The sequence below is a fragment of the Equus przewalskii genome, chromosome 3 (genome assembly GCF_037783145.1).
Source record: "Equus przewalskii isolate Varuska chromosome 3, EquPr2, whole genome shotgun sequence".
NCBI lineage: Eukaryota > Metazoa > Chordata > Mammalia > Perissodactyla > Equidae > Equus > Equus przewalskii.
In genome coordinates, this window is record NC_091833.1 from 63507107 (window position 1) to 63531094 (window position 23988).

Below are 23988 nucleotides of genomic sequence, written 5' to 3' on the forward strand. Positions count from 1 at the left end.
TTGCTTTGAATCCTTACATGATAGCACTTCACTAATACTTGAATAGATAATTCTTACAATCTCTTATTTTATATAATTTGGACATTTATTTTATCCTCCTCCCTGAAGTGATTCCAAGTAATTTAGGCCAGGGACTCTGACTTATTCATCTTTGTAGTCCCTGCAGCACCCAAAGAAGTGAAATAAGAGGCACTTAATAACTATTTGAAGAGTTGAAGAGAAGCACTTGACACTCATAAATGCATAAAGTTACTTTATTTTAAGTATACATTTAATTTTGAAAAATATAAATGCTAAAATATCTCATCTTCTTCATCTCTTAATTCCATAAAAGTCACAATAGAAAGCTTCATAAAACTGTAAAATACTATAATGTTATAGGAATTTTAGGTTTTATATTGGAAAAAAATTATTAGTAATATATTGAAATGTTTTCTGTTCTTTATCATTTTGTTCCACCATGTTGATCTACTTCATTTAAAATAAAAAGATGCATCATTTCTCCAAAGTTAATAAAGACTTAAGAGAATAAAAATAAGATTATCTGAAAGTGCGTATTGATTCTGAAAAGTAATGTGTACGGATATGTACCAGCCATGAAAATGGCTAAAAAGAGGCAACTATTCACTCTTTTCACATTGTAGGACTGGGACAAAGTTACTTCTGGCTCTAAAAGTCTCACTGGATGACTTTAGCCCTGAGTTGCAATATTTGCCTAGAAAACAAAAATTCAGCATTTTTTTATGTACCCATAGAGCACAAAGAAATCAGCCAAGAACTAGGACATATCCAAATTTCTGGTCAAAACACAACTTGACTGGTTAGCATATACCACAAAACATTTTTATTTCAGGCTGCAATGAAGCTCAATGAAATCATCATCTGAAAACTCCCAAGGCCCTTCAGATAGTCAAGTGCTATAAAATATCATTTGATTATACTCAGCCACTTGGTGCTACTGGGCTTCATGCTCACGCTGTGAAGAGCAAATGTGAAATATCATGGAATAAATAAGAAAATCTCAAGTTCCTGCACCAAAATCATTAAGTGGTATGAAAAGGATTGAAGAAAGCTTTGTCCCATCCCTGAACAATGTCAACCTCAGTAATACAACTCAAATGGTTTTGTTTTGCTTTTTAAAGATAGTCAGCAGTCAATACATTTCAAGTACTTTAACACAGTTAAAAAAAAAAAAAGAACCAAAAACTTGGAAGACAATCATTCTCTGTATTAAACACCAATACATAGCTGATAAAAGATTTACTCTGTGTGTGTTGGTGCATGTGCATAAAGTATACACAAACTGAATGTTGCTGGCAATTACTCCTCCCCTCCATCCTTTGAGGTGGAGAGCTGATTAGAGAGGGTTTTGTTTTCTTCTTTGAGCCTCCATCCCCCTACCCTCATTCCACTGCTTGACTGGAAGAAGAAGCAGGAACGCTGCTGCCGACAGCAGAAAAAATACATAGGAGTCCAAGTCATTGTTTCACATAATAGAGAAGAGTGACTTTTATCAAGGAAAATAGCGTCTCCAAGAGATTTTCTCTCAAAGGCAAAACCAAAGGCCTTTATGCCCCTTTGACGAAGCAGACTCTTGGCTAGTGATCTCTTCCAATAGTAATTTTGTACAACAACAGGACGTCTAGGTAACATCTCTGAGTGGACACTTAGTCCTGTACTTCCAACAACTTGAATCTTAACTCCATATTCACATCAGGGAGAAACACTCTGTAAAAAAATGTACCATTGTATTCTATGTGTCCAGTTTACATAGAAACAAAACCACGTAAAAATCAAATTAGTTCTTAGACAATGAGTAAATTCAATTAAAATACAGATAATTTGGGGGCTGGGCCAGTGGTGTAGTGGTTAAGTTCGTTCACTCCACTTCAGCAGCCCAGGGTTCATGGGTTTGGGTCCTGGGCACGGACCTACACACCACTCACCAAGCCATGCTGTGGTGGCATCCCCCATACAAAAAATAGAGGAAGATTGGCACAGGCATTAGCTCAGGGCCAATCTTCCTCACCAAAAAAAAGAAAAAAGAAAGATAATTTGGTGTCTCCGTATGGACCTCAGGTTCTGTTTGTTTGGTAGCTACTTCTGTGCCTTTGAAAGTAATGATTTTTTTTAAACTTCCCTGGGTTCCAAAATATTGAAAGTGTTTGATATTAACTGTTCCTTTTAGTAAGGTAATATCTTCATTCACATCATGAATTTCAACCTCTGTCACAGAACAGGTTTCATAAATGCAGGTGTAGATAGCTTTTAGATCTGCTCAAAGGCTGAAATACTGGGTTAAGTTGCTTCAAGAGTTCTTTGAAAGGGACGGAGAGGGGCATGAATCCTCAAATACTTGATTCATGATCAGAAAAATAAATTATTATATCTAGAGCTTTCATAAAAGTGAACAAAAGTGTCTTTAATTTAACAAGATCATAAGTTCGGTTGAACTTACTATGCATGACTTTTAAACATTTTATCGATGCTTCCATCAGTTAAGAAAAAGGAAATGCTTCTTATATATTTCTATATTAGGGTAATGAAAAGCTGGATAACATAGAGTAATCATTTTAAGGAAAGCTCTAAATACAAACATGATGCTAAAATTTGGCACGTGAGGTTTTAACAAATAACATGTAATTTGCCACTTGCATTTTAATGAAAAAATTGCAGATCATTTACGTCTAATTTGTATAAAATCAAAAGTTTTAAGATTATCAGATACTATAAAAGTAACAGCTAATTCAAGATAAACTTTTTATAATCAAAATTCCAAGAGAACAGAATTATAATTTAATTAATATAAGAATGAGTGAGAGTGAATATGTGCATGTTATGAAACCAAAATAAGTGGTTTCATTCTGCTTCTAGTACTCTTCCAACAACCTGTTTTAGCTAGGATATATTGCAAATATGGTTATACGAATCCAAAATTACGGATTCAACATGTTAAAATGTCATTTTAAGGCAGATTCACAATACATAATGCAACCTATTAAAACATTACACTTAAATAACATGCTAAATTTGGTAAACAAAGATCTAACTTTCTTTTTTCTAATTTTCAATATGGTACTTTGAAATACACATACACATATATATATACACATATATATTCTAAATGTTCCAATCACAAGGAATAATTGTCTTTCCATCCCTAAGAAAAATGTGTGAGTATTGCTAAGATGTATACATATATAGCTCTGCAGATTTATCTGCATTTCCATAAACACTTTATAGATGTGCAAGTGATCTATTAATATTCCTATGGATTTTGTATTGTAAATATAGGCTATTGTATCAATGATGGTGACGGATATCTGGGTAATAAAATATATTTACCCTCATTTGTAAAATGGTAAGTCTCTTGGACCTCTGTTGGATTTTTCATATGTGGTTTGGATTTTATGAAAACTGACACAAGAGGCTGGATAACTTTGTCCTTTGCCTGCTGTCACTCCGTCTCTTTCTAACTTTGCACACATGTGCACCAGCCACACACAGAGTACATACACAAACACACAAATATTTCAAAATGAAAAAAATGCCTAACAATACTGCATAGGACATTGACATGGTAATACAATCAGCATCTGTGCCCGGATATCACTATTATCAAAATGTCAGTTAATCCCATTATATAGGAGCTTCTTCCTTCTCCCCCAGTCTCCTTCATAGAACAGTTAAATTTCTTTTAAAGAAAGGGAAAAATGGATGCTTAGAAACATGGTGTTTTTAATCTGATCTAGCCCTCTGGCTTACCCTAGAGATTGTGAATTTGTGTGTGTGTATGTGTGTGTGTGTATATGTGTGTGTAAAAATCACATTATATACAATACAATTTTTACAGAAAGCCTGGCAGCTACAAATAAGAGGTAGAACTACTCAAAACTATGTTTCCTGCTGCAGGAAAAAATTCATTTTCTTTACAGTAATTAAAAAAAAGTTTAAAAAATTGACAAAAAATAAGTTGCAGGTTAGGCCCCATAATTTAAACAACAAAATCTAGGAAGAAAAATATTCTTCAATGTACTCAACAGATAAATTCATTAAAGGGTTAAAAAAAGTTGCATAGGAAAAAGGGACATTCCAGCACTTGCTACAATGATGGCGATAGTTTACTACAGGGAGTAAAGTACCTTTAGTTTTTCTTCTTTTGATAACTCTAAGATTAGGGTTTACAAGCAAGAGCAAATTAGAATAGCAGCACTTTTTCCAGTCCTGGAGAGCTCTAGAAGCAAGAAGGGACTCTGTCTGGAGTCAAGGTTTGTTCTACCAGACAGAAGGACAAGCCAGTAAGCACAGCTCCAAAGCTAAAGTTGTAAGTTCCTTCAATATTTTAATAAAAGGTGTTATAAAATCCTGAATACTTTTGCCCTCTGCTTAATAAAGGAAAAGGACAGAGTCTGTGCATGTCTTGAGTGACAGAGGAATTTGGTTGTCAGAGGACACATCTGAAAGTATAAGAACACAAAGGGGATTCTTCAGACGTTCTTTTTAAGGAACGGTGCACTATTGTCTTGATTTTACCTATGCAAGAGAGAAGAAGCAGAGAGAGCGCTGTATTATTTGGCCAGTGACCAAAAACTAAAACAAAACAAAAATTAAAAAATACACAACCAGACAAAAAACAAGAACATTAACAACAAAAACTGTCAGTTTGAAGAGAGACAAACAGGTTACAATGTAGTTTCTGTTCCCTTGCTCCTCCAGAAATAATCATTGTCTTCAGGCTCAAGTTCTATTCTAATTTGAGGCACAACTTTTACTGGAGTTCTAGGAGGACTAGAGAAAAAGAAAAGAAAGAAAATAGTAAGTACATGAGACTTCCTTTATCATCTGTCAAATGTTTATGCACTGAACAGAGGCCAAATGTGTCCTTCTGTTTTCTTTAAATACTCATCTCCTCCTTCTGTATTAAAAACAAACGTTTTTAATGGGATGAAGCTACCAATAAAGTCAAGAAATTCAAGCACAAATTTCATAAGCTCTCATACCTAGATTAAAAAAAAAAAACCCAAAATCAAGGACTGCCAGGTGAGGGGTACTGTCAGAAATTAAAGGACAAGAAGACTTACACGAAAATATTCAGAGATTTCACTTTTTTGAAAATGAAGAAGGATCCAAAATCTCTAGACTTGTGTTAAGAGGCAAGGAAACTACTGGAGGAAAGTTGTCAGGAAATGGGTTACCCCTTAAATCAGAGATGATAGTGAAATGATAAGAGCTAGCATTGATCCTGGGCTTTACCTTAACGATACTGAAAGATTCCAGTACAGTCAAGCGCCACGTAATGATGTTTTGGTCAACAACGGACCACATAAATGACAGTGGTCCCATAAGATTAGTACCAGATAGCCTACATGTGTAGTAGGCTGTACCATGTAGGTTTGCGTAGGTACCCTCTATGATGTTGGGACAATGATGAAATTGTCTAACAACACATTTCTCAGAACATATCCCCGTTGTTAAGCAACGTATGACTGTATTTCTAAGAGTAAGTAGAGTAGCTCTTAGAATGCTTTCTACCAGTAAAACCAGGGCAAGGTTTGGTGATTGGGCAATTTATTTAAGATAAATTGCAGAGAGGAAGAAGAACAAGGTGTTTTGCCAATAACCCACCACTGACTACATTTCTGTAGGGCAAGCATCCCAAAGAACAACGTAAAATGCTGGGCTGTGCTTTACCTTGGCATACCGAGTGACTGAAGGAAAGGAATTTTATCAGCACGATGTGTGGCGTTCAAGGAATGTTGGTGATCTTTCTCCTGGGGGGAAAAATGTTTTAAAAGCATAAATAGTAGTCTCTGGTAAAGTATAAAATTAGAGTAAAACTTAAAATCTTCACAAAAATGGATGCATCTTTCACAAGTGTAAGGAATAAGAAAGACAAATTTAGACAATTTAAATAAACATTGTATGAAGTGAAGGATCTAAGTAGTGGGATGATGCCAAAATCACTTAGTTCTTTTCACTCTAGGTTTCTGGGATGGATGATCGCTGTTTTTCTCAGTGAGAGGGGAAGAGGTGAATCATTTGTATAAGGTGATAGCATTGACTTAATGTCTAAAGCTTGCCCTTGGATTTCCTTCCATCTTCAGCACTCACAATTTTGTCCTCTGTTATTCAAGGGAGAAAAAAAAGATTTTTGAGGAACTTACTTACACTGCAACTCTACTATCAATTTTGTTCTTTCACGGATTATAAAGAATTAATATGACATTATAAAAGATCTCAGAATGATCATGGGTATTTTGCTTAAGTAAATTTCTAATATTATATCAACTTTTAATGTATCCTTTTAAAGGGTTTTTGAGAGAATGAAGAACTAGTACTAAAAAATCAATTTGTCATAAACTTTCTCCAGGAGCCTCAAATTCTAGCTGTGATTTTTGCTTTTCTTTTTTTTCTTAAGCAGCCTATAAACCATACTTAGAAGGGCTGTAGCACGTTATGATGCCAAGGGATGACATATGTGCTGTGTTCCTTTCACAGTCTCCTCTTGCTATGAATGTTCTCAAGATGAAAAATGAAGCCAGAACATAGTCTAGGAAGTTCGAATTCAAAACGGAAGTATTAAGTAAATCCCATGGATAAGACTGAGAAGAAACGAGCCTCAGTTATAAGCTGTTGGTTACAGATTGGACACTAAAGGCAAGACTGCTTTAGTTCTTTATTCTTTAAACCCAGTGTGGTAGCCAGCCTCCAAGATGGCCATCAACGTGCCCTGCCTTCTAGTATTCATATCCTTCCCACATTATACCAGGGTTGGTTTGCATGACCTATAAAATATGGCAGAAGTGATGGTATGTCACTTCTGAGATTCAGCTATAAAAGACTGAAGTTTCTGTCTTGGTTTTTCCCTCTGTTATCACTGGCTCTGGAGGAAACTGTATTATGGGCAGCCCTGTGGAGATGCCCATGGGCCAAGGAACTGAAACCTCCTGCCGACTGCCTTGTGCATGAGCTTGGAAGCAGTTCTCCTGTTCCAGTCAAGTCTTCAGACTTGATCTGAGTCGAGAGCTTGACTGCAGTCTCAGGAGAGACCCAGAGCTAGCTAGACTCTGACCCCAAATCAGCTCCTCCTAAATTCCTGAATGTCAGGAACTGTGGGAGGAAACACATGTTTGTTGTTTTAAGCTGGTAAGTTTCGTGGTGATTTGTTATATAACAATAGATAACTAACATACTCATTTTTCGTAAATAGTCATTCATTTCAAACCCTTCTTGGTAACCTCTTATGGAAGCTGAAATGGCATTGTCAAATGGAAATTAAGTGTCTCAACTGTCTTTTTTCAATAACAGACCAATATACCTTGAAGTGCATCTGGATCTAAAAGAATACATTTTCTTCAAATGAAAACTCAAAGTGAAAGCAGTTTGGAGGCAGTTGCTACTTGCTAGTGGAAAAGCTTGAGATATTCACTGATGTTACTACAGAGGTTTTCCCCCTTTTCAAGTGGGCTCTTAACTCAATTACAAAAGAAAAGATGACTTGTCAGAAACCATTGCCCCTTAGCCATCAGGCTATTATGCCAGAAAGACCAGTGCAGTTACACAGGTGATTCGGAAATAGCAGAAAGGCAATGAAGAAATTAGGAAGACAATGCACATAACTTATAAGTTATACCTAAAAAGTTGTGTTAATAGTTTTGGATTGCCAATTTAATCGAAAATAACAATTATTCCAAATTTTCAAGATTAACAATTGATTCATCGATCATTGAGAGACTCATGATGCAATTTCTCTTTTGAGCTGATTTGGTCATTGGCTGAAGCCTAAGGAAGACAAACAGTAACAGACAGTGATGTAGTACTATAAGCTGCAATTCTAAATACCAGTGGAAAAAAGAAAAATCAATTAAAAACATGGTTATGAGTTTAGCGGTTGAAAGAAACTGGTGATAACTTGGATCAGAGAAAAGACTACCAAACAAAAACATAAAAGGTTATGAATAAAAGGAAGAAGAGTGAAGCTCAGGAAATGTAAAAACGAAGTTTTATAATAATTGAGTGTAAATCTTCACATAGAAAAAAAGAAAGAAAATAGAAGGAAAGTTAATGTAGATGGTAGTTGTAAAGTTTTTCCCTGCAAGTGCAAATCATATTGAAGCAGGCATGCAAGAGGCTAGTTCTACTCACTGTCGGAAGGTTTGCTATCACTTAGGAAAGGTTGCTGTTCCATGATGTCCATTGGAATTTTAATACTTGGAACTTTTTCTGAGTATGGGCAGTCAGACTGTGAAAGAAATTTACAAGTTTTTAGAAAGTTTTTACTATACAGCCCTTCCTACCTCCCAGTATTGAGCAAACCTATCATATTATCATTTCCATTGTACTAGGGAGAAAACGCACAGATACAATCATTTCCACTTAGCTAACTTTTCAAATTCTATACTATCTTTCTCTCTCACATTTGTTTTCCTCTCTTCTGAGTTAATGAGACTGAGTCAATTGAAATGAGACCCATACCAAATGGAGATCACTACAAATTAAAACAATTGTAAAGCTTTCCATAAGCCGGATTCCCAACTGGCAAACATTTATAGGTTTGTTGTACGTGTAAAGCAAACAATCTCAGGGTGAAAGATTAAATCTAGGAAACTTCCAAAACTGTAATACGGACTTGAAATTCTTGTTTCCTTTATGATTCTTGTTTCTGATTCTATCTCCAGGAAAATGATGACTTATCTTTCATTCCAAGACAGGCAGAAGACTTTCTAATATCAGCTATCAAAGAGCCTTCTATACATACTTGAAAATAAAGTCCTTTCTTTACTCTAATAAGCTATTATAACTATTTTATACTTAAAAGTTCATTTCAATTTGCTTGTACTAAAGATACTTGAAAATTTAGCAAAACGAGAAAAGGTCTGAAGGAAAGTGCCTATGATGGTCAGATAAGCAGAGATGAATTATAACCAGAATAAAATGATAAAACCAAGCCGCTAATCATGGGGCTGTTTAAAAAATAGGCCACCTAAACCAAAGCTGTGACAGATTTCCACAGAATTATGCCTTTACTTTTTGTTGTTGTTGTTGTTAGCATTCATTATATTGTATCCAAGTCTATGTTTGGACTGAAAAGATCAAATTCATCTCTTAACTGAAAGTACCAAGGGGATAACCTTTAGTTGAAAGAAAAAAATGGGAACTAGGGCGCAAAGAAAATAAAGAAAAAATAAATCTTAACATAAAGCCTACTACACACATTGAAAATTGCTTTATGATGAATCTAAAGAGGGTAAGGAGACACAATAGTCCTTTAAAGGATTAAGATATTGTACTTAAATTGACCAAAAAAGAAAAATGAAGATGCCATATGCACCTACCTTTATGAGAATGCCAAGGACAGGTCTTATTACAGTATCTCAAACACTTCCCCAAATAATAGCATCCAAAGATGAACAGGTTGGCGGTCAACCCTTCATCATAGCCTGCCAGGCAGGTTCAAAAATGATCGAGTGACTCAATGTTGGCAAGACGTAATTTTCACTACTTCTGCTCACAAATACCCCCACATGTCTCCCTATATCCATGGACCCCATACCCCAGGATTATCACGTGAACATTAGGAGAGTCTCTTTAAATATAGAGCTTCCAAATAATGAGTTCAACTCACAAAACTTATTACATAGATATACTCTAAATTGGCTGGTTGGATTCACTGTCTAGGACACATATATAGCTGGGTTTTTTGTTTGTTTGGGGGGTGTGGGGGGGGAGAAGAGAAAGAGGAAAAGAAAAGAAAGAAGTATCACATTTATCTCCAAGAAATCTGTTGGAAATGTGGAGATGATAATGGTAAATGTCGTTAATAAAAGAATAGCATTGTTTAAATAAAATGTGATTTGTTGAAAATAGAATTTAAGAATTAGAAAACTTCTCAGAACTCATTGGATTCAACTTTTGATGCTAGAGAGCACAAAATTTAAAACATCCCCAAAAGTTGATATTTTATTATTTTTTTCTTAAAACCATTAGAGAAGAGGATTCCATAATATGACTGCATACATTTGTAATGTGTAATGAATTTTAAGTTTGGTGTACATAAATTGAGGTATTTGTTTTGAAAATTCAAGGTGAAGTACTGCTTTAGTTATCTCAATATTTCAGGCAGTCCTTTTTTTATTTTTTATCTTGAGTGCTCTAGAAATTTATTTCAAATTTTGATTTCTATTCAATGTGTAAATACATCATTCTTTTTTAATACTGCATCTTAATCTGTGCTGCACTTTAAACACATTCTCTCTTTTTCTTTCATCGTTGGAAAGAGAAAAATCTATACACCTGTTCTCACTGAAGATGGATGAGGACAGTCACAAAAGCTCCCTCAGACTATTTTCTCTTTAGCTAAATGTGCCTCGTATATTTAGCCTTTTCTTATTGGATCAATTTATCTGAAATCCAATTTTGTCTGTTGCCTTCCTTCACTGTACAATTTCCAGGTTCTCCAAAAAGAATACAATCAGACAGGCTGACCAATTGGAAATACTCAGACAGGCCTGAATTAGAGTTTTGCCTTTGCCACCTATGGCTGTGTACATTTAGAAAAATGACAACAATTCCTCAGTCTAAATTTCTTCATCTGTAAAATAGGAACAAAAATATATACTTTAAAAGCTGTTATGGCAATTAAGGACAAGTACGTACGATCAATGAAAATGATCAAGTACAGAGCAGACACGAAAAGTTAACTATACTCCTACTTTAGAATGGGATGTTGGGGATTCTGTTAGAATGGGGATACTGTACTGTGTAAAATCCAGAACAAATCTTCACATAGAAAATGTCATTTTGGCAGTCCCTTCACAAGGCTACTGGGATAAGCTGCTTGGGTGTATGTATGTATGTGTGTTAATGAAAAACAAATCCCAGCTTTTCTCCTAGCACTGACTACAGACTCCGATAGGAGTACCTCTATTTCTGTGAAACGGTTTCCTAAAGGAAAAAATAGGGAATAAATTTATTTCTCAACTTACTCAATTATAGAAGGATCATCTAGACTATGACCCTGACTACTACAGTTTTGTAAAAAGATCCCAAATTCCAATTTCCTTTCCTTTTTATTGAAGGGTTACGGAGACATAATCCCAAACCATGTCAAAGTCCAATGCGAGGATAAATCCAACAGCAGAGAACTTCCGTTGAGAGCCTACTCAAATAGATACATAGATCACAGGAGGTGAGGTCACTGGCATCTGTTCCTTTAAGTTTAAAATTATACAAAACTGAGTTATCTCAAATTTAAATCTTGGATTATCAGTAGCAAACCAAATACATTTTAGAGCATTACTAAGCAAACTTCCTTTTTATCGATGAGGATTCTTTAAATGAGGCGGGCTTTCTTTTTTTTTTTTTGAGAAGTCATTTACCACTATTAGTGTACTAATGGTTACAGAAAGACTTCAGAAAATGTAAAAAACCAAAGAGAGAAAATAAAGGTCAAAGGAAGGTAAAGAGCGACATGTAACACAGCCAGGTAACATTCTTGGAACTCAGCCATACATCTCACATAAGGAATAAAAAAATTACATTTTTTACATTTGTTTAGCTAGCTTTACTTCGGAATTTTAGAAAGCTCCTTACATCATCATTGTCACTGTCCAGACTTCCTTTCTTCTTCTTCTTTTTCTTCTCATCCTCCTTCTTTTTCTTGTCCTTTTCTGGAATGACATCATCGAGGAAGCTGAGGTCATGCTGGGAGAAGAGGTAGTCCATGCCTTTTCTGACAGCTACAAGAGCCAAGATCTGGCAAGAGAAATATAAAAAGTATGAAAAATCATGTCAGATGAAGCCACAGTTAGTATTAATACTGTCCCATCAAAGTCAGTAGAAACTTAGTTTGTATAAGGCCAGAGTAAGACAGAACTCATCTTGCTCATATGGACTTACATTAAGTGGAGAAAGTTGGCTCATAAAAGTCTTAGTTGAAATTCGCTTTGTTTTGTTAACTGAAATGTATGATCACATTCAATTGGAATTTCAATGTAAAAGGATTACTTTTTAAACCATTTTCTTCCATGTCAGATTCTTTTAAAAAATAAGTAAAAGTTTAAAGGGAAAAATTACCCTACATATGATTTATAATTATTCAAAATTAAAACATTATACAGGTTTTTGAAAATGAAGAAAATCTGTACAACATATAGTACACTCAGACATCTTCAAAGTATTAATAATGAGGTAAGAGTTGAGTAAGCATAGACCATAGAATCTACTGGGTGACTTAAATCACTACCATTTAGCTGAATGCTTACCATGTGTCAGATGCTGTGCTAAACTCTTAGGCAATATTTTCTCATTTATTCCCACAACAAACTCAAAAAGTAGATATTATTATCTCCATCTTAATGCTGAAGAAACTGAAGCTGGGAGACATAAGTATGCTATCCAAGATCATGAAGCCAGATAAAGGAAGAATAAAAAGGGTCCCAGCTGTCTGCCAGTATTAAGAAAATCAGTATTCTTAAACTCTGTATCTTTGATTCTACGAATTTCTCTTGAAGAGTAACTTCTGAAGGTACATTCAAATGGCTTTGCTCAGTAGTAAAACTAGTATGCACTAGGATACAGGAGTCATGACTGTGCCTCAAATTAAACAGTTGTCTTTATCCACATCATGCTCGCTATATGTCAGTTTCTTCATCTCCTAGAGAAATTAATCACATCTGCCCTACTGATATTAAATGATTATTCTGTGACCAAATAAAAGCTCTGAAAAGATAAAAGTATTTTATAAAGGTACAAAATTTTTGTTATTATTTAGCACAAGCAATAAGTGATTACTGGATATATTTCAAATTTATCGAAGTCTAACTTCATGTTTCCCGGTTTCAGCAAAACTAATAGACAGGTAGATTATACTAATAGGCAAATGGGAGTCATTTCTCACACTCAGTGTGTTTTCCAGTAAGTTAATGGAGTTTAAGAAAAAAAAGAGATATAAGGGATTGTCAAGAAAAAAATCTCACTCTACAAATATCTCTAGTAGTTCATATAAGTTTTTCCTGCTTCTCTGGAGAAAAATAATTACAAACAACAAATATACACAAAATAAAATAATAATCCTGACTAAGACCAAGAGAATTTTTATAAGAAATAAAATATGATTTGTATAAGAAAATTCTGTTTCCAAAGCTGTGGGGCAGACAGAGGAGAGCTGAGGCTGGCTTGGTGACTTCTCTCAAGTGCATGTAAGTGCATTTTCTTCCAAGAAATGAGGAGCTATGATAAAGTATAAAATTCAATGATGAAGCTGAACACAGAGCTAGGATTTCTTTTTTTCCTTCTTTTGCTTGTGATTCAGAGTGGAATGTTAGTTATTTACCTTGCTTCTCATCATAGCAAGGCAAGGATAGAGAGCCCAGACTTTTTTTTTTTTTGGTTGAGGAAGAGTGTCCCTGAGTTAACATCTGTGACAATCTTCCCCTAATTTGTATGTAGGACGCCGCCACAGCATGGCTTGATGAGCAGTGTGGAGGTCCACACCCAGGATCTGAACCTGCAAATCCATGTCCGCTGAAGCAGAGTGCGCAAACTTAACCACTATGCCACCAGGCCTGCCCCAACCAGAAGTATTCTTAAACTTAGTGTGATAGAAACTAGCAAGTACTTCAAAAACTGAACTTCTCACCCCCTTTCTTCTAATTCACTGGATGACCTCTCACAAGGTGCCAAACTAGTTCTCTGTTATTTTGACTGAATTGTGCTGTACTTTGTTATTTAGACTGATTCTATCATTCAACAGTATTTTTAAAATAACTAACATGCACTGGTGTTTACTGTGTTGGGCATTGTGCTGTACACTAGATATTCATTATTGATGCTCAGAATAACAATCACAATGCCATTCCCATTTTACTGATAAGTTGATGGCACCTCAGGGAGGTTCAATGACCAGCACGAACCAGAGCTGGTATTTGAACTCAGCTGAGTCTGACTGTAAGGCCCAGTGTAGACAACCAAAGACATAAGAACCTTAAATCACAACTGATCAAATCAAAGTGATTTGGTCAAAGCTGGAAAAAACTGGAACCACACATAAAAGACAGATGTGTCTTCCATACTGTAATAACCACATGATAATGGTGTGACTTCATGGGTAGGTTCAATTAAAGGAATCCCTACCATGACTGGAAAAATGATAGCAGCCACAGTTGACTTGAGGATCCAGAGCAGGGCCAGACACAAGACCTGCAGGAAAGTGAACAGGTGGACTCTGCGCAGGGGGACATGGCGCAGGTAGATAAAGTCGGGCTGATGCTTGAGGGGCATCAGAAGCAGCTTCAGGCGATCCATGAACTGCAGAGGAAAGGGGAAGGGAGCACAACCACGTTACTTCAAGAGCTGATACACAAAGTCATTTCCATTATGCCAACTGACCACTAGTGACTTATATTTCATAATTTAGGCAAGCAGTGTCCTTTTCAGAGGACACTGGTCGGACAGTGGCGAAATTTAGTCTAGCACAAGACACAGAACGAGTCTTCCAACTTTTGCTATTACTTTGCAGGAATGTTAGGCAGATATGTGAGATAGAGCGGCCACCAAAGAATAAAGTCACAAAGCAAAACATAAATTCTAGATGCTCCTCTCCTACTTTCTATTTTTACAGTGAGAGTCTCAGGAGAGAGAATCATTTGCCTACTTTAGTAATGATATGCTGAAGGAAGACATCTAACTCATGTATCTTACTCTGTCTCAGTTGTCTTATCTGAAAGAAGAGGAGATGTACTATGCTTCATATACATTTCAGGGACGTTTCAAGGATGTGAAGGAAGTATTTGACTTGAAAATGGGAATGCATTGGTATATTCATAAATTCCACACTATCTATGGCATAACTTAACTAATACATTCAGCAATGAATTACCATTTCTTTTCAGAGAAAAGCCACATGAATATTACAGTGAGTTTCAGAGTGTCAACAACTAGATATCTGAATCTATGAGAGGCTACGCCACTGTCATGTACAAACAGGTATCAAAATGACAGTTGAGCATCTACGTGCAAGGTGCTGGGCTTCGAAGACTAACTGCTGAGTTCACATTGATGATGATGATAAGGAGGATATTTAAGTACCTATTATAGGATTTTTCAGATGGAAGATGCTCAGTAAAGAGCTGCTAAATTGAATGTTATGTAATGAGACCTCTGAAATAACATCTCTACTTTCTTTCTGCAAGGAAGGGAGAAGAATAAAAGTACACGAGACGATCACAGACAATCTTCTCTGAAGTGATCTAAAGGGTTTTACTTCTCCCCCTGGAGCTATTTTTGACTGGTGAGGGCCTTCCCATTTAGGAAGATTGGGGTACAAAATTTTTTGCTAAATCAAATCTTGCCAAAAAGGTCTAAAAGAGGAAGAGTTAAGGGAAAAGTAAGGAAAAGAGAGAAGGCAATGGGGCAGCAGCATTGCAGAAGTTAAGGAACCCACTAGCTGTCCCTTCAGCAAGGGACATTCTCCCCATCATTATGAAATCACTGATTTGTTCCTTCTACTTAATTTAATAAACATGTACTGAGTTTCAACCATCGGTTACACACCTAGAACACATAAAATCAACCTTCTGATCTAGACTGACTTATTAAGGCCAAACAAAAATAAGAACTGTTAGTTTGGGGGTCACATTAGTTTCATATTTTCACATTTAGGGGAATAAAGAATATTTACAATGTCAGGTAAAAAATAAAATACTTCTTACACATTTATACTTCCCAAAAGTTTCATGGGCACAAATAAACCCACATTCACATTCATCTAGTCCAATCTGTGAAGAACCACCTTTTATTTTGGAACAAATATCAAAATGGTGAAGAACTCTATTCAATGGGCCTAAACAAGAAAAATAAAACAGGCTTTTCTCTTTCTGGGGCTCTGGCCACTTGCCCAGCTCTATCTGACTCTAAAACCAAATTAATCTAAATTCAATAAATGAAAGCAAGGACTATTATGAAGGGGTTTAAATAAATTCTTATGATGTTCACAGAACATGAAGTCTTTTCCCATTAAAACATCACTAAGTGCTAAATAAGGCTACAATTAACAAGGTGCCAGAAAGCAGCAGAAGTACTTCCAGTTTCCTGGTGCCAATTAAATTAAACCTCAGTTGAAAGATAAAGTCCCTCACAAAGTTTTCCCTAATGATTTTTTTAAAAGGGGGTCAGTTTTACCCAAGTTGTGAATAGCTGAACTTTTCAACCAAAGTAGCACATAAACCACACTGACTTTATTCTTTAATTGGTACAAAACTTTTGCTCATCGATCTCAGCCATGTGAAAAGCAAATCAAGTAAGAAGAGCATGTTCTTAGAATAGGGTAAAGGCAAACGGATAAATAGTACCTTGAGAAGCACACTGAAAGGGTAAGATTTCCTTTTTGAGACAAAAAAGAAAGAGAGAGAAAAAAAAGACAGAAAGAGACAGAGAGGGAGGGAGGCAGGAAGGGCAAAAGGGTGGAAGGGAGGAGGGAAGGTAGATCATAGTTCTCTCTCTTTCCTAGCCAAATAACCTTTAACGACCTATTTCAAGAATGGGTAGGTATGAGAACATTTGTCAATGCAAGCTGACTTTGTTAATTAAGTCAGAAATGAAAAGCAGGTGAACGGTGGAGAAAGTAGAAAATAAATGCATTTTAAAAACTCAGAAGTTAATGATAAGCACTTTTCTTCAAAGATCTATTACTGGACTGTTTTTACTACTAGAAAAACATGACTATACTGAGACTGCTATGGAAAACTTACCTGCACACCATTCAGGGATGCTACCCCCATATACAGGAACACGCCATAGAGGACAGGCATGGGAATAAACTAGGAAGGAAAAAAAAATCGGGGAAAGGTTAAAACCATAATAATAACAGTAATGGAGGGGTAGTTTAAATAAGGGCTAATCTGAAACTAAAAGATAGGACAAAATAATATAGTGACCTCTAATTACAGTGCTTTACTCATCATTGATAAACTTTTAAAACCTTGGTACTAGAAATAAATGAAGGAGTGTGGAGACTTTCCATTTTTATTTGATGCCTATTTGCATTTTTTTTTACAATGAGCATGCGTGATCTTAATAATAACTTTTTTTTAATGGGAAAAAAGTTTATTTCCCTTTCCCTTTAAAATGAATGACTATGTAAACCAGATGCTGGTGCGGACTGTGAGGTAGAAAGAGGTAGACAGACAGCTGCCTCACTCCTGAGACCAAGTTCCTTTCTCAACGGTCTGTTGATTTTTTCCTTAATAATTTTTCCAAAATGATCTATCAGCTTGGTGTGTAAATGCCTCTTTCAATTAAGTAAACATCAAACGACCATCCCCTTTCTTCCTCTCAGGAATATTAAGAGAACTAACTAATGAGCACCTGCTTGAAAGGAGCATCGAGCATCTGGAAGCAATTAATTACACACTTGGATTAATACACATCTTTCAAAACTGAATTAATACATTTTCATGCATTAATTAGCGAAAGCCTTTTATATTAATACAAAGTATTTTAACAATGGGAAGTTCCAAAGTGATGCTCGTAAATTTTCTCTCTTCCTAGACCTTTGAAATGTCCCTAGTACTGCAAAAACTAAGCAAATCAAGGATGATTCTTTTTCTGGGAAGTCTTCTGTCTGGACAACAAAAGGTTCCCAGGTCTGGATTTTGAAAAGTTCAAGTAATTTCAGGAGATTTCAAAAACCACAATCAATTAAGTCCAATCTTATCAAATCTACATAAAGAAGGCTATTGTAGCCAGAAAATAGTATGACTTTAGAGTAATTTTTAAAGAACTCTTACACGTATTAAGGGAAGCACAACTTCTATCAGCCTCTCCTTGTAGTTAGCTAACACAGCTCTGTATCTGAGAACCGTTGGCCACTACTGGAGAAATAATAAATTCCAAAATGTGTTGAATGTCTCTAATTGTTATTGGTTAGCTATAGGAATCGTTAAATTTATATGGAATAAATATACTTATTTATATAAAACATCACATGCTTCTTCTAAAAGAGACTAACAGTTTTAACATAGCTAATTTGATCTTGAGCTCAGAAGAAAATAAATGACATCAAATATTGAAGGGAGTGTGAGGGACAGTGTGAGTGGTGGGGAAGCCTTGTGTGCTGTAATACCCAACAGTTACCACAAAGAGGTGAACACATCACATTTAAGCCACTTGAATTCTGACACGTGCCTTTATTTCCTTTAGAATGTGCATATTTCCATTCCTTACAATCCCTCTTTACAAATTTACTAAAAAATAAAAAAAAATGAAACTAACAAAGGGGCCATTTTATAACTTTGACTCATTTGTTAATTTTTTAAATATCTTTTGCAGGCAAGAGCACTCTCATCTTTCTTTAATATATAATGATTTCTTTCTTGTCATTTTTCTCATTCCTTGGGAAGAAAAGAAAGGTGGAAGGAGGAAAGAGAAGTATAGTTAATGGGAAACTAGTTAGAAATCCTATAAGTTACTTTTTAATCTGAGTAAAGTGTTTTCTGGCTTGAAAGATAGTAATCATAAAGGTGAACCCGGGGCTTTAGCTCTGCCCCTCACCTAAGTTTAGGTAAGTATCTTCTCTAGAGTGAAGGAAAGTTGTGCCTTGGTGCTTAGGTCATTCTCTCTGAACATAAAGTGACAGATATGATTGAATCTACCACAAAATGAAATCAGAAGGTACTATTAACTTAGAAGGGGTATGGGTAAGAAAACAGCTTTAAGATATGATGATGTTTTTAAAAAATTATTCTTTGGTGAAAAGGAAATAGCACATACAAGGAAGGCTATTAATTCGATTTTTGGCCAACTTCAATGTGATACAAATGTCTTATGAAATTCACCATTTTCTTTATGATAGTGCAGTGTCTTAATAAAAATCTTCCAGTTTGGAAATCTTGATGAAATCTGACCAGTTACTAGGTTAGGGGATATTTTCTATTAGATTTGGTTATGAATCATATCAGAAGGTCAGTCCTTAAAAATTCATCATAATGGAATCATTCACCACAATAGAAATTTCCCAAAGGAAGGAAAAGAAGAGATTTGTTAAAAGATTGGATCCTATTTTAAGTTAAACTAGTATAATACGCATAGTAATAGCAGGTAGACATTTTTATAAAGACAGACAGCAGAAATTAAAACATAAAAAACACAAGGTATACTAGGTTTCTAGCCATATCAAGAATTGCCAAATGATAAAATTATTCAAAGAAAATTATATAAGCAATTATACCCAGAAAGTCAAAAAAAGATTATAAATATTATAATGCTTTTAATTAACATCAAAAATGAAAAACTTAAGTGTTTGATCCTACAACCAGATAGAATAATGAAATTGAGATGAAGTCAATGAAGATTTAACATATTCAGACTGTGTCACCAAGTTTTTCAAATTCTGGTAAATGTAGTTCCACTCTTTTTCACTTATCCCTCCCTTTGATTTTCTGATAATGTTAGAATATTCCCATAAGAAAAAGAATGCAAAAAGGGTAAATTTAATAAGAAAGATAGATTTTAGTCATCCATAGCACAGAATTCAGTACAGGAGTGAGTCCTCTCAGCAGAACAATAGGCATTGTGTGTGTAAAACCCAGAATGAGGAACTGATTAAGAGCATGGGCGTAGAAGTTACAGACCTGGGTTCCAAGTCTACCTCTATTTGTTGTGGAACCCAGAGAAAATTTTCAACTTCTCCTATCCTCAGTATTCTCATCTATATTATGGTTATAAAGATAAAGATTACATAGCACAAAACATCTAGTTTAGGGCCTGGCTCATTAAGATACTCAATAAATGATAAATGTAGTATAGATGTCATTATTATCATCAGGACCCTCACTGGCAAGTCAGAAGGATACAGCTGCAAAGCACAACTCTTTTTGGTCCCTCTGTGGTGGGGGCGGGAGTGGCAGGAGTATAGGCCATAAGGAGGGTTGCAAAAGTCAGATTTGAAGGCTTGGCTTTATTTAAGCTCTACAATATTGCCCTTTTAACTATAACAACTGTCTTCAGGAACATGTTATTAAAATAATATCCTACTGCCCACAAGCCTTAAAAATCTGAGCCCATAAGGAAGCTCCTGACTTGCAATCTGCTCCCTAGTCATTGAAGAAAACATGGAGGGAGGTATGAGGAGTTTGTGACAATGCCACATTTCTCTCTACATAAGAGATTTGGAAATTGGTTCAAAGAAACTGTGGAAGATCACCTCATGGGAAATGAAAGTAAATGAGTTCTTTGAGAGCAAATACAATTTTATTTTAAAAGGCAGTAATCTATGATGGTTACGAAATCAGTCTTTGGAGTCAGAACTGCCCGAGTTCAAATCTTGGCTCTACCATTTAAGAATTTTGTGATCTGTTAGGTTATTCATAATTTTTCTTATCTGTAAAATGGATAAAATTATAAGTAAATTTTTCATAGGTGTTATTGGAGAACTAAAAAAAAAAATTGGTGCAGAGGCTTTAGTCCAATGCCAAGCTCAATAAATGAGAGCTAGCAGGACAATCATCATCATTATCATCATCATCATCTTCTTCACTATCCTGTCTCCTTGTTTCCCTGTGACTGAGCAGAGTGTGTGGCATATTGTAGGAGCTCCGCAAATGTCTGACAAATAACAAATTAAATGCTCTCCTCCACATTTTAGAACACTAAACAAATCTGAAAGATAAATTTTGGTCACTCCTCATGTTAAAGATAAACTAATTCAAGCAAAGGCAACAGAAGTAGCAGTGAAGTTTATTTGATCTTTATTTCTTTAGGCTTGCCAGAAGAATGGAAAAAGTAAGCTCAGGAACTGCCTTTCATCTTTTTGCCGCTCTTTGGTCTCCCCTCGTCTCTCCTTACAAAACACTAGTTTCACAGGCAATATTTCCGCTGCAGAAACACAGATCTAAACTGTTTAACCAGCCTGGGAAGCCAGTTATTCCTGCTTCTCAACAGCTGTGTACTGAATCAGCGGTGAGATGTGAGGCATGTACGACTGTAGCTGGCTAAGGTCAAGGGGTATCCTCATGAACTTAAAGTTAGTACACTATGATTCCTTACATTCTTCCATGAAAAAAGATAAATTTTGGCAAAGAGATCAAAACAGAGGTCATGAACTTCATGTTCAAAGTAAGGCTGCATAAGTAGACATGGGGACCAATTACCTATACTGCTTAATGCATGGGAGAAAATTACTAGAATCATCTGAGGCCACTAAACTTGTGAGGGATACAGGGAGCTGGACAAGTAAGGTGTTAAGCCATTTCATTTTAAAAAGTAGAAGTCACATATTTCTCTTGATCCCATCCATTTCATCTGCCTTTCAAAGCCAGACTCTTAAGGAAAATCATTCTCTAAAGTTCTCACCTGTTTCTTTAAAACACTCATAGTCACATGATGGAGGACAAAGTTTCCCTCCTCGAAGGTAAACCCTGATACCACTTTCTGTGTGAATTCTGCGGTTAATTGTTAATCTTGACTTCTACTTAGTCACAACTTAGGTTTTAGTTCAACTGTACCCTCAACATCTGCTTCTTGTATTGACTTCTCAAATGAGCTAACGTGGGCTCTCTGGTAAATGCACATAATTACCCAACTTAAGTGGCAAGAAGGACAGATGATCTGAAATTAGCTGAAGTGATTCCTGAAGTAAAGAATAGCCCTACTTACCGAAGCAAGGAATCACAATAGTTGACGCTAGACTATTTTATTCTTGTTGTTTTTAAATCTAGGTTTCCCATAATATGTTGGAAAGCATAATAAGAAAACAATTTCATTTCCCATGTTTGGGGCAAAACCTTGCCTAACACAAACGTTTGCTGGACTACCTTTTTAAATGATTCTTACAATGACTCTTTGCATTGACCCAAAGTTGCCAGGAGGAAATAGCTACAATTATGGACATTAGCAGCTGGATGACGGTGAGGCAAAGCATAGTTACTTAAGGAAGGTCAAAGGAAAAGCAGCTCGTGCTCATTGATCCCTTACATCTCTTTCTCCTTTCTCTTGGGATTCTAATCTGTTTCTGTAGATACTAAGGTACTTTGTGTACCAGGGGTAAAAAGAATGCTTGTAAAATAAAGAACAAAAGGACTTTCAGCTTTAACTCCTCCGTAGCCATATTTGTGTGCAGAGTGACAAAACAGTTAGGAAGAGGCGTTGCTGAAAATTTGAGTCTTGCATCTCTTCCTAAAAATATCCATTTATACACTATCTGTTCTCTGTGTCCCTTTGGAATCAAATGTGATTACTCAGCTGACAGATACTCCAAGATTAAAGCCAATTTGCTGTAACAACAACAAAAAGAACTTTTAAACACATCTGATTTTTTGGAATTAGGATTTATACTATATTAATGAAAAGAAATAATATAAAGATAAAAGAAAAAATGGATAGGGAGTGATGAGTACATTCAAACTGATGGGACTATTATTGTCTATCTATCCCTTCCTAGTGGCTAAGCACTAAGAGATCCCATAAAAGAAAGTGCAGTTGTGTCACGAGAGCCCACCCTGAAGGGAACCCAGGGCAAATTCATTCCTTGTAGGGCCTCCCACAGCATGAGGTCATTACTGCCTACAATGACCTCTCTAAAAATTGATCTGTCCAGATGAGGTTCCACTACCTGTGTGGTAAAATCTGTCATTAGACTTTTCTACCAGCTGATAAGCTGATGTCTATGGGGAAACAGAGGAACATAAAGCATTTTGGTAGTGGTTTTGATGCTGTGAAACTCACAACTTTGAACCTACCTCATAACTTGCTTTGCACTGGCAAAAGTGACAACAGATTTCCCTCTGTCCCTACAGAACACAACCGTACTCTTTTAAGGTCCTCTGTATGTAACCAGACACAACTTCTTTGAGGTTATTTTTAATTTAACTTCCTCATGTGTTATACGAGATAACATTCTTTCATGATTCCAGTCAGAAATTAAACCAGTTAATTGACATTGTGGAAACCAAGGACAAAAGATGAATATTTAAATCTTTTAACTGTTTATCAAGTATTTTGTGCATAATGTATGCATTAATCTGAAGGCAAAGTCAGTCTTAGCTATAGGTTAAGAAATTACGGTTCCACTTTCCTCAAATTCATCTGATCAGCACTTGACGTATAAATTTGGTAACGAGAGAAATGGAGGGTTTCTGCCTTCACTATCTGTGCTTTTGTATTGTTTGAATTCTTTATAAGAATGTATTGCTCTGTAACTTGCATAATTAAATGAACATTTTAAAAACCTGAAAAATCAAAATTGTTTCAAAATAAAAATTTTCAGAGAAAAATCTGGAACGATATTGTTAACCGCAGTTGATTATAGCTGTTAGGTCTACAGGTGATTTTCGTGCTTTGTTCTGTGATGAAAGGCGTAAGATACAAATTAGCAATAATTGGCTAATATTGTTTATATAATGGGAAAAAGAATAACATGCTTATGTCACAAAAGAAAATTGGAAGCTTCATGACAAGTATATACTAACCTTCTTTTTTAGTCTTATCTCTGTTTCTAAATAGGTTTTGTTATATAGTTTATATTTATCTATTTAGGCAGATATTCAACCCATCAATTAAACCTATGTATTGACTCCTATATTGATGTGATAGATTTCTAAATAATCTATCACATCAGTTTTCTTCCTCAAAGGTTCATTTCTAAAGTTTTCCAGTTATATATCAGTCATTTTACTCTATTCTCCCTTTGTGGATATTAGCCTTCTGATTCAAAGAAAACAGAAACACAGTCAGCAATAATTAAGAATAGGAGAAAAATTACAAAATGATCATTCGGAGTCATTCATGTTATCCAGGAGTCCAATGTGAAGAGGCGGCAGGGTTTAGGGACAAGTAAATAGAAAGTGATGGGAAGAAAGGATATAGGGAAACTAGGAGAGTAAAAACTGTGGGGGGAGGGGAGATCAGTTAGACTGAATTGTATCAAACTCTCATTTGCATAGGTCAAATAGTTTGAATATTGGTAAGTTAATATGGGTCAATGAAATAACTGCA

The 23988-nt window shown here is 35.6% G+C and overlaps 1 protein-coding gene across 15 annotated transcripts in view; it reads right to left on the reverse strand.

The window, feature by feature from the left end:
* Window positions 1-242: 242 nt before the first annotated feature.
* Window positions 243-23988, reverse strand: part of SLC4A4 (solute carrier family 4 member 4) — a 396172-nt gene continuing 372426 nt past the window's right edge. For 8 of the 15 annotated variants that reach the window (XM_070614693.1, XM_070614694.1, XM_070614687.1 and 5 more), the window contains 6 exons: window positions 16749-16817; window positions 14134-14307; window positions 11593-11754; window positions 8146-8242; window positions 5692-5771; window positions 243-4788 (listed from right to left, as the gene is read on the reverse strand). In XM_070614693.1, coding sequence (XP_070470794.1) covers window positions 5728-5771; window positions 8146-8242; window positions 11593-11754; window positions 14134-14307; window positions 16749-16817 — 546 coding nt within the window. In that variant the 3' untranslated portion in view covers window positions 243-4788; window positions 5692-5727. The remainder of the gene's footprint in view (window positions 4789-5691; window positions 5772-8145; window positions 8243-11592; window positions 11755-14133; window positions 14308-16748; window positions 16818-23988) is intronic. The other 7 variants (XM_070614690.1, XM_070614692.1, XM_070614691.1 and 4 more) reach the window with 1 other exon arrangement.